The 15,211-nt window shown below is 43.7% G+C and overlaps 2 protein-coding genes across 2 annotated transcripts; one reads left to right on the top strand and one right to left on the bottom strand.

The window, feature by feature from the left end:
* The first annotated feature begins 559 nt into the window (after positions 1–559).
* On the top strand, positions 560–13,095 carry LOC124199935 (mucin-5AC-like). The gene is made up of 8 exons (XM_046595997.1): positions 560–1,073; positions 5,683–9,115; positions 9,841–10,108; positions 10,248–10,315; positions 10,805–10,965; positions 11,041–11,171; positions 11,988–12,167; positions 12,264–13,095. Exons 1-8 carry the CDS (start codon positions 932–934, stop codon positions 12,543–12,545), a joined length of 4,665 nt encoding a protein of 1,554 aa, XP_046451953.1. The 5' UTR covers positions 560–931; the 3' UTR covers positions 12,546–13,095.
* LOC124199936 (serine--tRNA ligase, mitochondrial-like) lies at positions 13,032–15,041 on the bottom strand. The gene is made up of 4 exons (XM_046595998.1): positions 14,278–15,041; positions 14,029–14,213; positions 13,351–13,695; positions 13,032–13,283 (listed from the first exon to the last, which is right to left on the bottom strand). The coding sequence occupies exons 1-4, from the start codon at positions 14,935–14,937 to the stop codon at positions 13,118–13,120; spliced, it is 1,356 nt and encodes a 451-aa protein (XP_046451954.1). The 5' UTR covers positions 14,938–15,041; the 3' UTR covers positions 13,032–13,117.
* Positions 15,042–15,211: the final 170 nt, after the last annotated feature.

The following is a 15,211-nucleotide window of genomic DNA, read 5'->3' as shown; positions in this document are numbered from 1 at the left end:
CATATCCCAATGCAACTGGACCCACATGTTTTTTCTTCGACATCAATTATTATTTATTATTATAACCAAAAGGTTATTTAGCAATCCGTATAGGTGCATCCATTTGACCTGAGAGAACTGGTACCTTACCCTTAAGGGATGAATATTTTGCTGCCCCTTCCTCCATTATTATTATTATTTTAGCATAAAAATCTCAAACAAAAACATCCCATTTTATTAAGCGAAAGTCTCAATAGTCTTATACTTATATATGTTTCTTATTCACCTGGCACATCAGCATATTTAGCGTCTGGGGGCTTTACCAATGACCCTGAAGACACGCACACACACAGCTCAAAAAATCCGAGAGCTAAGCGTCCCCTCTCTCTCTCTCTCTCTTTTTACCTTCTAAAAAGACGTCACCTGGTAAATAAAAAGATATCTACAAGCCCAGAGGGGAGAGGAGATGGTGAAGGTGGGAGTAAAGAACCCCCCTTCTTCTTCTTCTTCAGGTATGGAAGGGAGGAGGGAGGTGGAATAAATATACTGAAGGGGAAATTCAACAACTTTCCTTTCTGTTAAAAAGAGACTGGTGGAGGTAAGAGAAGGTTCTCTCCTGGAAAAATGTTTTGGGGCCAGTTTCGCCAAGGCGTTCGCGGCAGCAGCTAGTCACTGGACGTCGCTCCTGCTCAATAACTTTTTTGTTTCAACTGTGCTGTTGTTGTAACAACAATTGTTTGACACGTGGAATAATTGGGTGAATTACTTCGTTCTGATTTGAAAGCTATTCCAATCGGAATTACGAGGAGATATGCCGGCCGCCATCATTCACCAGCGGGAAATTTGAAAAAATTTACAAGTGTGTGTTGTTCATCGAAAAAGTGTCGATTCAAATTTTGAATTGAAAAATTGAATCGAGAGATTATTGTCTTGGAGGTTGTTGTGGTGTCGGATGACCCGAGTCATCACGTCCGTTGGCCGTCGTAATCCGACCGGCCGGATGACCATCTTATCCAGCAAAATGAAACGGTTGACGTTGTTGTTTCTCGTGGGCTGCTGCTGTTGCATCGGCGGAGCAATGTCGCAACGGACGGGTAAGAGATTTCGACCACTTTTGTTTTCTTGTTGGCTCGTTTCGTGACGACGTGTTTTGACCTTTAAACGGATGCAAGGCACGGCGCACCCTTAATCCGGCGGGCGCCATGTTTCGTCCTCGAACCGCCCACGCTTAAAATGTTTTCTGTCGAAATCGTTCATTTTCTTCTTTTTCACGATTACTACTCACGGGCGATATTATAATGTAGACCACACACCAAATATGGCGATGGATTAACTAGACCTTGTCAATATGATGCGGTTTTCGGCGGAATTGTCATTATATTAGAGAAAGAGAGAGAAAGTTAAAACCGTACAATGGCCAACTTAACGAGTCTAATCAATTAATCACACACCTTTTTTTTATTTTTCTTTAATTAATTTCAAATTAATTTCTAAAAAGTTGTTGCCAGCCAAAAAGAAAACATTTTTTTTTTTTTTTAATTTTGGCCAAAACTTTTTTTCTCTTATTGTTGTCGATTGAATTCGCGATCGTCCGTCACGCAGTCGCCGGCTTTTTTTAAATGTAAAGGTAAAAAGCGTGAGCATCAACGGGAAAGCCACTTTGAAAGGTATTATATTATACAACACAGAGCAGACTCGACCGAGAAAGTTCTTCTCTAGTCATAAAATATCATCAAACTCTCGAGCTGTATATTATTGGCAGCCTCTTCTTATTTCTTCTTCCAAGGAGAAATTATTTTGATTGTTTGATTCATAAAGAGGCCTGGGTTTCTTCTCTCTGGTGCCCAGCTGGCCGTCACTATTGGGAGGCTGGCCGAGGCTGACTCTCCTCTATTAGAGTCACGGTCACAGTCGGGGGGGTTTTCAATTCAAATGCCACAAAAGAATCTTCTTCTTCTTTGAAGCTTTTTTGTGTAACATTTGCGCGTCTGAGATATATTTTTGTAGGTCACAACGTCTCAGCAATTCGGGCGAATTTGTTGTTGGCATCTCACCGATTCAATCGGAATAAAATGTAGTTATACTCAAAAGAAAGAGAGAGAGACTCGGCTTTTATGAAAGAGAAGAAAAAGGTGATGGGCTCTACGGAATGTTCCAGCACAGCGCTGGAAAAAAAAAGAGAGAAGAAGAAGAAGGCGGAAGTAGGTCACGTGAGCTCTCGCCCCGCAGCGCAAAAGCAAAAGGGGTCATGTATGAGGTCGGATACAGCATGCACCGGGGCTCTCTAACATCCATCAAAGCGAAAAAATTATTTAAAAAAAAAAGAAAAAAAATTTTATTTCCGGAAGTGAAAATTCTTCAAGTGTCGTGATCCGCACTGATGAATCGGAGCGAATAACAACGGGTTGTGCTTTCTCTATCTCTTACGTGATGTTATCCGCATTTTTTGAACCATTTAACTAGGCCGGGAAATATATATGTATACTAGTAGGAAATGTTTTGTACACGTTCACCCTACATGGATGATGATCCAGTTATATTGTTGTTATCCAAGAAATGGAGACTGGAACGTTATTTCTTTTAAAATAGAAAACCGTCCCGCGTGAAAAAAGAGAAATGTTGTTGTTTACATGTGTGCGCTCGTACACCTTTTTTGGCTATTTTAAAAAGTCTAACCTCTTTATGTCATTGTTGTGGAGAGTTAGCTCCCCCCCTTCAAACAGCTAAACTGGCTTTCGATTGAGGTTAATTGAACTTTCAGATGGGTATGACCAACTGTCTATAATAGAGCCTTCGGGTGGCCATTTCTAAGGAAAAACGATTTTACTTCCATTTTATTGGCTCATCTCTGAATTAAATTCCATTTTTTTTCTTCTTTTTTTTTATTGGTTGATCAAAGAATATAAAAATCAGCCAGTCAATCGTTGCGCAATTTCTACGCGGTTTATATCACTCTCAAAAATTTTTAACAAGGATGTCTTTCCCAGGTTGTGTGTGCCTTACAAGGGATGAGATAGACTCTCTCTCTCCTTCCTTTCATATAGTCCCGTCCCATTTGAGTGCTGTGTTCGTGATAGTTTAGACATAACTCATCACCGGAAAACTTTTTTTTGGCTCTGGAATCGTCTCTCTAGTAATACGATACAGTGATTAGAAAGCCACTGGCAAAACCGCCGCCGAACAATTTCAATCTTCTTCTTCCTTTTTGCACGCGTTCAAAACACCTCTATATATAGTTTGCGCCTATATGATATACAACAAGAAAAAAAGTTCACCTGCCATGGCAATTACCCTCGTTTTTTTCCCTTCTTCTCTGCGTGTCCGCCGTTAGCGCAAGCCGCTCTCTCTCCCGTTTATACACGTGTGTATAGACGAGCTAGGCATTATATATGTGTCTATACATCTTCACCACCGCAAAGGAGAGAGCCGCTCACGGAGATTTTTATTTATTTTTTGGGCATTGCGCCAATCACTGGCCAAAAAATCGAGAGAGTTTGAGAAATCCGATATCGATCCCCTCTAGGAGACGACATAATTTCGGTCACAATAACTCGGAACAGAACTGGAAAATTATAGAGTCATGCGAGAACAATTCAAATGGCTGGAAAAAAATGCGGAATGTCTCTCTTTTATTCAGATTTTTATTTGGGAGGGTTGTTGTTGTTGTTGTTGTTACGGTTGATGGCGTGGTGCGTCTCTGGAAGGATGTCACGCTAGCTTCTTATTTAGGTTGAAATTGTTACAGTTCTCATCACGCTCCCGACCTACATCTCTCCGGCAATCACCCCGGCAGCTTCCTGTTTGGTGTAGATGAGTTGAGCTGGGGCTCTTTGAACTCGGTCACGAACAGCGGGAAAGAATCATAACCGGTATACTACACACACACAACATGCATTAGATGTTTTCAGTCTGGTGGGAGGTAAATGTTATAATCAACGTCTTCCTCTCTCTCTCTCTCCGTGTGTCTAAAGTCGTTAGGGCTCGTAAATTTCCGATTGAAAAAAAAAAGAAAGAAAATGAGGTCGGTACTACTCCATTTCAAATTTCCCGCCCATTTTCTTCTTCTTTGATTTTTTCTTGAACAATTAAAGTTAAAAACCGTTTTTGTTTTTTTCGGTGGAGTGCGGAGATATATATATAATGAACGTTTGTGTAGTTGATTGGGAAAATCACCACTTACGGCCATTGTTTAAATCTCTCCATTGGCTTAGAAAGAAAAATGTTTCTATTATTCACATGGTATTATATGTGGGCGTCGTCGTCATCTCCCGGTCTGATTTTCTATTCCTTCCGAGCGTGAATCAAAAGAAAGGGAAACGCGAAAAAGTAGATAGACCAAGAGAGAGAGACTATGTAATCAAGTAGTATAATAATATCCACTTGGCTAACTGGTTGATGGTCTGTAACCGAGAAAATATATCCAGTACACGCACTTGACAAATCCTCCCTTTTTTTTATTTGAAGGAAAAACAAAAACTTTCACGATGTGCATTTTTGCCTAACGGGAATCTCTATCGCCACCACACAACAACAAGTGAGTGAGAGAAAGGGAAAATTATTCGGCTGGACGGCCGACATTCGGGACTGAAGAATGCACAACTTTATTTCTATACTTTGATACCTTCTCTCTTTCTTCCTGACTGCTTTTTAAAAAACTCTTGGCCATCCATTTAAAAAACAAAAAGGTGACGTCTACAACAACAACAAGAGAAAATCCATCAAAATAGATCGCTCTTCATTTTGCATACGTCCTCCTTCTTCTTCTTCTTGCCAGGTGAATATCAAAAACGCCCGTCGGATGGAAGAGCCGAATGGAAGGCGAGTCGTTGGAATCACGCAGATTCCCGGTCGAGGCTATACATACGTATATTATTCGCCAGCGAAAGAGAGAGAGAAAACGGCTGGGTTTGTTCCACTCTCTAACGTGAGTTTTTTGGGGGGAATGAGAGAAAGGGGAAAAGTATCGAGACCTGCCCTTTTGCGTCGCAAGTAGGGCAAACGCCAGTGAGCGGGAGTCGCGCTTGTTATTTTGCTTTCGTGAGTCTCGGCAGACCAATTTAACTCTGCGCTGCTCCTGCTGACCTATACCGATTCTCTTTTTATATTTTTTTCCTTAAAGAATTAAAATCTCTGGCGCAGAGAAGAGAATGAGCAACTCTAATGAGCAGAGAGGAGAAAATGACTCGTCCACAATCTATCTCACGTTTCAAACGAAACAATGAGTCGCCATTGTGAATGGGTTCCTTTTTTTATTTTGACTTGATACTTAATCGTCTGAAAAAGATTTGTGTCGAGCCACGGCAACAATCGTCCGCCATCGATTATTTATATATTTCCCAAAAAATCCTCTTATTGAAAAATAAAAAGTCTAATTTGGAGATTTCCTCGCGCGTCTTTTTCAATATTCAAAAGGACTAGAATTTCCCACTCCACCCCAGCCACCCCCATGCTGCATGAATAGGCAATTTAAAGCGCACATGTATTATATAATGCTAGAAAAGATCTCGGAAAAGATCTATAAGGAAAAAAAGAAAGAAAAGGGGGGTTGGCCCTTGTGCCGAGAACCATTACCATACATCTTTTATTTGATTTTGAAAATGGCGCGCAGACTAGAAAGCCTTATAGACTTGGGTGGATATGTAAAAAGAAAAAAATATATATCGGTTATGGTAATCTTGTTGTATTCTTTTTATCTTTTGACAGTTGGCGATGATCGACCATTACGTTTCCAGTCGTTCCCGTCCAATCCTCCGCAATCGTTCCAGCAAATCAACTTTTTCGGGCCGTCGCTTTCACCTCAGCAATCTGCCAACGCTGATGCCGGGTCGACGCCCAGTCGTCAAGCTCTGTTCTTTTCATCGCAGCAGAATTCCGGCGGCCAACCAACGTTGGATTCGCGGAATCCGATTTTCGAGTCGCGGGCCGTCAGTCCGTTGTCGACGCTGGCGTCATCGTCGATCGGATCCATTCAAAGAGGCCAGCCGATTCGCAATCCGACGTTAGAAAGTGGATTCAATCCTCAGCGCCAATTGCCCACAGAAGTGGCGGCCAACGCTTTCCCCATCGGCGCCGCCCGGTTAACTCCGGCTTCCACCTCGATCCAGCAGCCGGGCCAGCAACAACGACAAAAGCCCATCGTTCAATTCCAGTTTAACAGAGACCAGGTTCAACCTATGAACCCGGCGGGCAATTTCAATCGACTCCAACAACCGGAATTGAAATTGGAAATGCTTCCGGAAATACACGATTTCCCTCTTCCGGTTCCCCTTGGATTCCGGACACCGTTTTTCCATCAACAGACTCCACCGACGGAGGTCAAACCCCAAACGGAAGAGCCTAGACTTTCACCTCCGGAGCCCATCCAGGAGTCAGCTCCGCCCCCGGAACCTTTAGAAGAATCTCTTCCATTTCCTGTCCAGGAGATTCCGGATGTTCAACCTCCAGCTCAGATTGAAACCAACGAATTCCAGCGTGTCCGACCTACGATCCAGCAAGAGTCGCCGTTGAACTTTGAACCTCCGGCCACCCCGCGTCCGTCCCAACTTCAAGTGTTGAGCGATCAGCCGGAAGAAGCGGGTCGCGACAGCCAAAACAACCGGAGAAATCGATTGAGACGGCCATTGTCAAATGGCGATACGCCGGCGACGGAATTGCCCAACAGTCCGCGACGTGTGCCTCCGGTCCGTGAGAGCAATCCTAATCTGAGACCGGTCCTCCTGGTCGATGACACACCTGCTCTGACGACCGGAAGCTTCCGACAAAGATTCCGTTCGACTACCATCGCCGCTCCATTGACCACCACCGAAGCCGAGGAACAACAACAACCGGTCACGATTCGCACGAGGACGCCGTTCCTGCGCCCAATACGGCCCAGCACCACCACCAGCCGAACTCGTCCGGGCGTCCGGTTATTCACGACGACTACGCAAACGATTGAAGAAGAAATCACGACACGCGCTCCGGCGACTACCAACCGATTTTTTGGTGGACGGCGGCCAATCAGACCTCTTCCAGTCGAGGAGGAGCCAGAAATCCTGATGACAACCACCACTCAAAGAGCAACTCCGACGACCGGAAGGGTGCGGAGTAATTTCCGGTTCAATTCACCCGAGCAAACCGTAACGACGACCGTCAAATCCGTCCGGTTTAACACGCCGGAGCAGAGTCGACCTCAAGTTGAGACAGTCCAATCTCCGGTTGTTCCAGTTCCAGTGGACGTTGATGCTCTTGCGGCCAACAGTGTCACCGACAATCAAGGATCTGTTGACCAGCAGCCGGAGTTGATTTCAAAACCGGAAGAGGAACCAGTTGTTGAAGTCACGACCGAACCAGACGTGGAATATTATTACGACGATGTTGTCGATGAAGGTGAATCGACCCAGTCGACCAACGAGACTACTCTGTCGACGACGACGGTGGAAAATATTCCGGAACCATCGACTTCTACGGCTCCGCCGCCAGAGCTTCCAGCGGAAGCCGAATTATTACCACCACCATCGACGGAAGCCATTGCTACGGCTGTTGAGCAGCCAGTGGTGGAGAACGACCACAAACCCATCATTGATGAACCAATCATCCACGAACCGGTTACCGAACAAGTCGTCATCCAACCGCCAACAGATGCCGCCGTTGCTGCGGAAGAAGCCGATGGACCTACCACCGTCGATGCCGAACAGGTTGAAGAGGCTCCGGCCAACAAGACTCTGCCGACTGCCAACAACAACAACAACAACAACAACGGTGCTGGGCCTTCCAAATTGAAGATTTTCAATCTGGGTCGTAGGAATACGTCGTCTGTCAATCTGGATAATATCGTCTTTGTTCCCAATTTGGACGGGTTCGTCCTGCCGGCCAGCAGCAACAACCCAGTGACGCCCAACACGGTATCAGTGGAAACCAGTCGAAGTGTGACAGTCGTAAAGATGTCAGTCGACCCATTACCGACAACGACGGAGAGTCCAGGAGGGTCTTTGTCGCCGGGTGACAGACAGAGTAAAGCTATCGCTTCATCCAAGACGGACAATCTGGCCAGCAGTCAAACAACTGCTGCTGATGGGAAACAACCGCCGGTCAAAGAAGAGCAGGCCGGTGACAGTTTATTGCCTGAGCCGACCAAAGCCCCAGAAAACCGTAACGACGAATTGGATCTGATCCAGTCGGATTTATTCGACAAGCATTTGAATAACAATTTCAACATGGAGGCCAATAAAGCCACTAATGCCACGACTACGACGACTCCAGCAGCTCCGACCAGCTCACGCCCGCCATTCCGTCCAGGATTCAAACGGCCTTTCGATTTCTTGGGCACGACAACAACGGCCGTTCCGGCGACCGAACAAATCGAAGTTGTTCCAACATCTTCGACGACTGAAACTGTGGCGGCCGTTTCTTCTTCCACCGCGGAGCCATCGACCACAACAACAACAACAGCGGCTGCTGAAGCGGCCGAAACGACGACATTGTCGCTGTTTGATCGGTTGTTTGGCAAGAAAGTTGTCGTTATGGACGACATTTCCAGTCTCCTTCCACCCGGATTCGCTCCGCCCAAAGAAGTTGATGAAGCTCCAGTTACTACTCAAGTTGTTGCTCCAGTTACGGAACCTGCCGCTCCAGTGACCCAAGTTTCTGTAGCTCCTGTTGAAGTTGAAGCTCCTAAAGTTGTTCCAGAAGCTCCAGTGGGTCCTCCTCCAGTAATAAACCCGCTAGACAAGATTTTGGGGTCAATCAAAGATGACGACATTTCCGCTTTTCTACCGCCTGGATTCAAAATGGAACAGCCACCGCCGACGGAAGCCTCTGCAACAACAACTACAACAACAACAGCCAAGAATCCATTCGCCGGTTTATTCGACACGGCCAATATGGACGACTTGGGCGGTTTATTGCCACCTAATTTCAAACATCATTTATTCACTCCGGCGCCTAGTAAAACCACGCCCACCGCCGTCACGTCGGAATCATCATCCGCAGTTGCGGAATCTTCCACAGCTTCACCTAGCGAACCTTCAACGACGACGGCCAAAAAGGGTCTAGTCTTCCCGACGAGAGCCAGTCCGGCCCGTACGACCACCAGCGAAAAACCCAAAATTAAACCAACGCAATCCGCCGTCGAAATCAAATCCGGCTGGCCAGTTCGGTAAGTTTTATACCGACGCCCTGACCTTATGTGTATAAATCCGACGAAAAACAACTTTTGACTATAGGCTATATCTAGTGAAATCTTCTCAGGTTTTATCATATCCTTGAAATAATTTCCCTGTGAGTTATAAGATTGTCAAGATTAAGAAAACGTGACGACATTAATGAATTAGCCGTGACGCCGTATAAAATTCCGACCGCAAGGAAAGAAAAAAGAAAGAAATAATAATTTTTAAAAATTCCTGTCCATGTGTCGCTCTTATAAAAGGGAACCAAAAGATAAAATGAAATACATATAGGTACAATAAAATAAGGATGAAAACGAAAGGCCACTCCTTTGGTCACTTTCCTTTTCCAGCACTCCCTTTTTTGTACCTCCGAAGACATACAAATGGTGGCTCTAATAATAATCTATACAGCAGTGAAATGTACTGTTTTTACGTACGTGAGAAGCCCATGGGAGAGTAGAAACTGGGGCAGGGTCTCGCCTAGAAAAAAAAACTAAACCCTGGAGGGGGTATTTTACATTCACGCTGTTGTGCACATTTCTATTTCATTTTTCGGAGAAATATAAATCCTCATTAAGGTGTTAGTACACCTAGCCAAATTTCTTTGCCTGCTGGCAACCTTCCATTCATCATTGGTGGAAATTTTTAATTTTTATCCTGAACAACTTTCCCCTTTGCGCATATATGTAAATTTATATTTTTTTAAATTTCCCAGGGCTACGACGGAATTCACTGGATGGCCGTCGCCTCCAACGCAACCTTACTCACCGCCGTCGACCACTTCGACGACGGCCAGAACGACGACGACGACAACAACAACAACAACGACAACAACTCCTCGAGTGACGACCGTCGGGCAATGCGGCGAAGAATGCCGACTGGCCGGCACCATCCGTCTGGTGGACGGAATCGACTGGATGCCGGAATTGTCTGATCACAATACCCGCGAGTGGTATCAATTGGCGGCCATCGTCGAGAATTCGGTACATATTATAATCGCATTATACATGGATCTATAATATAGACTATACTAAAATAGATAGTACACTGTGTACATATACATTGATCTCATCATTCCCTCGCTAATCATCTCTTTCTTGTATGTTACGTTATTATTATCAGCTGGACGTCGTCTACCAAAGCGGACCATTAGCTCCGTGGTACGCCGGTATTGTCGTCGAAGCTTTCAGGTTGGTTGTCTTTGTTGTTTGCCTATATACTGTACACTTGTTTGCCCAACAACAGGACGTTCTAATGCGAAATGGCGATGCACTTAACACAATATACAGTTCTATTTATAATAAGAGGAGGGCCAGTTTAGATGATGTGACACAACCGGCTTAAATCCCTGATGGGTTGTCGCAACTTGTGAGTGCTGAACTGTATACTATATAGAGAGAGAGCCGGATGACGTCGATACACACACACACAGAGACAAAAGGGGGCCAAGTGATTACTCGGGTTGATCGTTAGTCGTTGGTCCCTCAGGGGTGAACGCCATCAATTACGTTGCGACGTGTACACTTTTCTCTGTGTGTGTGTGTGTTAAAACGATTTTCGATAAAAGGGCATAGACAAAACGGGGCGCGGTCTGTTATTTTGGGGTATATTATGTATCTGCCCACCATTAGTGTGATTGCGTAATAATAATGAATATTTATTTGATTGACTATGTATAGTCGCGGCAGTGTCTTGGTAGACTATTACCTGAATCTCAACGGCACCACCATTTTGGACACGGGAGAAATTCGCAACTATTTCCACATGTCCCTGGACAAAGAAGGAGAGAATTACAAACTTGGCAACTACACTGTCGATACCAAATCGACCGACTTTATCGGTAACAAACTGGACGGACAAAATCAATCAATAAATTCAATCGATTTTAATAAATGTTTCTTTTTTTCATTTCCAGTTTTAAGGCAACCGGTCGTGTCAGGTGAAAAGCAAAGAGTCGTCACCGGTGGAGTTGGAGAGTGGGTGATTGCCGTGATAGTTGTCGGTTTAGCCTCGCTCATCTTCGTCATCGCCTTCGGAACAACGATGGTATTGTCTTTTTCTATCAATAAATTGTATATACACATCCAAGTATTGATTGCATTGCAGTTGTTGCTGCCGTATATACTAGTAGTAGCCGGGGACCACGTTAAGTTGAATCGATCGTATTAAGGGGGAAATTGAACCATGTACGCACACATTTGAATAGAAAGAGACTCGCCGAAGAGCTGCAAGGCTCATGCACCTGCTCCGCTGTGTTGCCTGCAACAGTTTCTCCCCCAGCTGTAACATTCTCATTTCTATACAATGAGATGGAGCACGAAAAGAGTATAGCAGTAGCAGGGAGGGGCCTTGGGTAGTGTACTCTTTGATCTCGCATCTATATGGCCTTTTGCTATATAGAGCTGCTCTCCCCTCTCCGTCTGCGTTTATTTTGTGGGTTGATTCTGTTGCACCGAATTCCCAGTAGCGAACTGCGTGTCGAGGCGTAGGTAGAGGCGACGAGATTTTCTACTTACAGATCAAAGAGCTTTTCTACATTGGCAGGAGCTTTGGTTCAGGAGAAAAAAGAAAGAATCTCCCAGATAAAAATAAAGAAGAATATAAACTCTCTCTCCCTCGACAGATCTCGACTAGTTTAAACCTTCCACATCAATGGCAGGCGGTAGAAAAGTAAACTTGCGGACGGGAAAAGTCGTTAAACGCCGTGAATCGTTATACTACTACTACACATCTATCCCAACATTCAACAGTCTTTCATGTATTATCCGCACGTCTGAAGGAAACCTCCTCCCCAACCCTATATGTATTTCTAATGGTTATTAATGGCTTTTCTCATTCTTCTTCGTTATATGCAAACAATAGTTGATCCGGCGGAGGAGGCAGCACCAAAGGAAACCCCTGCCGTTGACGGAGGAAATGCTCAACGAACTGAATAAGAATCACATGTCCGGCGCCGATAATGCCGGTGGCGATTCTTTCTACAACGACGAAGTTGCCGATGCTTGGGACCATCGTACCAACTTCCCTACTAAACCTATTAAGGTACTAAATAATCCAATATTCCAATTTCTGTTTCACGCAATAGTAACAAAACGCTAACGAAAATTCACCCTCTTCTTACATATTTCCGGCGTGCAGCCTCTCCCTAGACCGGCATCAGTCAGCGCTATTCACCAGTCAAATCGGACTCACGGCAGCAGCAGCGGTTACAATTACAATCACTACACCAACTACAACAACTTCCGGCCGCAGCTGCACGACTCGTGGAAATCAGAGTGGGATAGCAGTTACTATGACACTTCCAATTCCGGTACAGCTCCACGGTCGTCCAAAACAGCTCCTACCCGGCCCGCCACCAGCTACGGTCGATACCCAACTTATGGACGTTCACGTCCTTCCAATTTTCACGACGATTTTTAAAAAGGATTTTTGTTTTTTTCATTTCGCTGCTTCCAAGGGAGAATAATAATTAATTTGTTTTTTTAAAGAAGAAGATGGGAGGAAAACAACTGAAAATTAGGAATTTTTTGTACAGTTTCTTTCTTTTCTCGCCCTCTTTTAAATAATAATAATAATGTTTCTTCCTTGTGTAATGACTCATTGGTATAACATTGTTGTGTGAAAATTTCTCCTGCAAATTCCAGTCGATTTTGTGTTTCGTGTGTCCATGTTATAATTCTCTTTTTTGTCGATTTTGATTTCCCCTTTTTTTGATATATATATAGAGAAGCTAAAGGAAGAATTATCAACACGATAATTAAATTCCTTTTGATTGAATTTCCTTTTTAGAGAAAAGCCCCCTGTTATTTTATTGCTAACCATTCCCGCGACTTGTGTGGTCGAGAGCTCACGGGAACTGCGACGAGGTGAAAATGTTTCCGTATCAAAATTCATTTGATGTAATAATGTGTGTCAACGTGTGTATTCTATCAAAGAGAGGAAACAAATCAATATTAGACGGTGATTTATATCTAACTTTCCTTTTTCCCCCCTCAACTCGTTTTGTTTTTTTGTGCTTTAGATTTAATCCACTTGATTTTGAAAGGTTGAGTCGGATTTCGAAGCCGTTCCATTCCGTTCAAGTAGGGCTGAAGGACCGCTGGAATAATCACCTCGCCGTTCGATTGTTGGTGCGTCTCCAGTAGAGCGATCAATGTCCTATAGTTACAAATCAATATCAGGGAAAGAGAAATAAGGCTCAGACACAAAAATCAACCATATATACCTAGGTACGGCGCAAGCAGTTCCATTGACGGTGTGCACGAAACGCCGAGTATCTGACGAATCGATACTCTGGATGTTGAGGCGGCGTGCCTGATAATCTGTGCAGTTGCTGGCACTTGAAATCTCACCGTACATGTTCCTACCAGGCATCCAGGCTTCAATGTCGAACTTTCGGTAGGCGGGTGCACCTAGTTCGTGGAGCGGCATGTCCAAAAGTTGGTAGTGCAGACCCAAGCTTGAGAAAAGTTCCTTCTGGATGGCGACGAACTCTTCCAGCAAAGCGTCGCTGGCCGCTGCCTCACCACTCGTCACACCAAACATTTCCACTTTGGTGAATTGATGGACTCTGGTACCGGAGCAAAGAAAGGAGGCATTAGCGCAATGAGAAATCTCAGCTCGTGTGTCAATAATATGTTTAAACTACGTGATAGGCCTACTAGACAATCGTAATATGGTGAAACTAGACGACACTAGATTCCACGAATTGATAGTTATCTACTCATGTCACCTGGTTTGTCCAAACAAATAAAGTTTGGCATTCAGAAAAAAGAATGAGGGGGTTACTGGCCTAACTATTATAACTTGTTCATTTTCTCAATAAAATATTCACACGGAATAAGGTGGAAAGGAGCTCGGATTTCAAACTAACTTCTAATTAAGGATCAACCGCGCACTTTACCTGTAAATGCCTCTTTCCTCCTGGACGTTTGAAGTTTCAGCGCGATAGCAACGACTGACGGCTGCCATTTTAATTGGGAGCTCAGAAACGGGTACTGCTGATCCGGTGAAATAAGAAGCTAAAGCCATCTCCGCCGTACCGGACAAGCATATGTCTCCATAGAACTTGGGCTCCAATTTGTAAACCTTGAAGAAAAAAAGAAGTATTTAAATTGTGGTATTTTTTAAATGTGCAATATAGAGCTTTTACCTGGGTCCTTTCACTTTTAGTGTCCATACCACAACTTTCAATTAGCCTGGAATGAAGTAAATCTGGAACAGAGTATAAGATGAAACCTTTCTTTTCCAATGCATCTACAGTAAAATGAATCAAAGCCTGTTCAAGTTGGGCAAGTTCTTTGATCAAATAATATGATCGTGGTCCTGTGAGATTTCCCAAGTTTTCAGTCCTCAAAAGGTCAAGATCTTTTGCAATCGAGTGGAATTCTAGTGGCTTGAAAGACCAATTGGGTTTTTCACCTGGAGTTTCAACTACATGAGGAGTATCACCATATGCATGCAGCCTAGGATGTGAATTGTTGGGTATTTTAAGCGCTTCGGCCAACAGTGCTTTTTTCAATTCCATTTTATCTGCTGATTGCGAACTGTTGAATTTTGACAGCAACTCCATAAATAATTCGATGCTTCCTGTTCCTTTTCTAGACTTTATGTTGCTTTCTATAGTTTGATAGTTTTTCGGGTCACTAAGATAATCAAAGTCCGGAACTGGTTCCCATGATTGACTGGTGAATTGACGAAACTGACTGGAGCACAGTTTTATTCGGCTACAAAGTTTACCCAATTGTACATTTCTGGACATGGAAGGTCGTATCATCGTTTTCTTTAAACAAAGTAAACAGCGTAAACTCATTTTTTCTACGGGAAACGTGTTCTTAAAAGATGAAAATCAAACATTAAATAAAAAATAAAAAATATAAACATTCAAAATACAACTTGGTTAGTAGCAGACGTCAATCGGCTCCAACATCGCCACAATGGGTGTTTTATAATGATTTATTAATAAAGTTATAAGTTATCATTTTATTCTGTAAAAACAGGTCTATAATTTTTTTAAATATTTAATCAATTGAAATTTCTAATAAGTTTTATAAAAAACTAGAATGAATTCTTTAAAATATATTTCT

This window comes from Daphnia pulex, chromosome 8 (assembly GCF_021134715.1).
Source record: "Daphnia pulex isolate KAP4 chromosome 8, ASM2113471v1".
NCBI classification, from domain to species: Eukaryota; Metazoa; Arthropoda; class Branchiopoda; order Diplostraca; family Daphniidae; genus Daphnia; species Daphnia pulex.
Note: the sequence above shows the minus strand (reverse complement) of the source record. Positions and strands in the feature narration are given on the sequence as shown.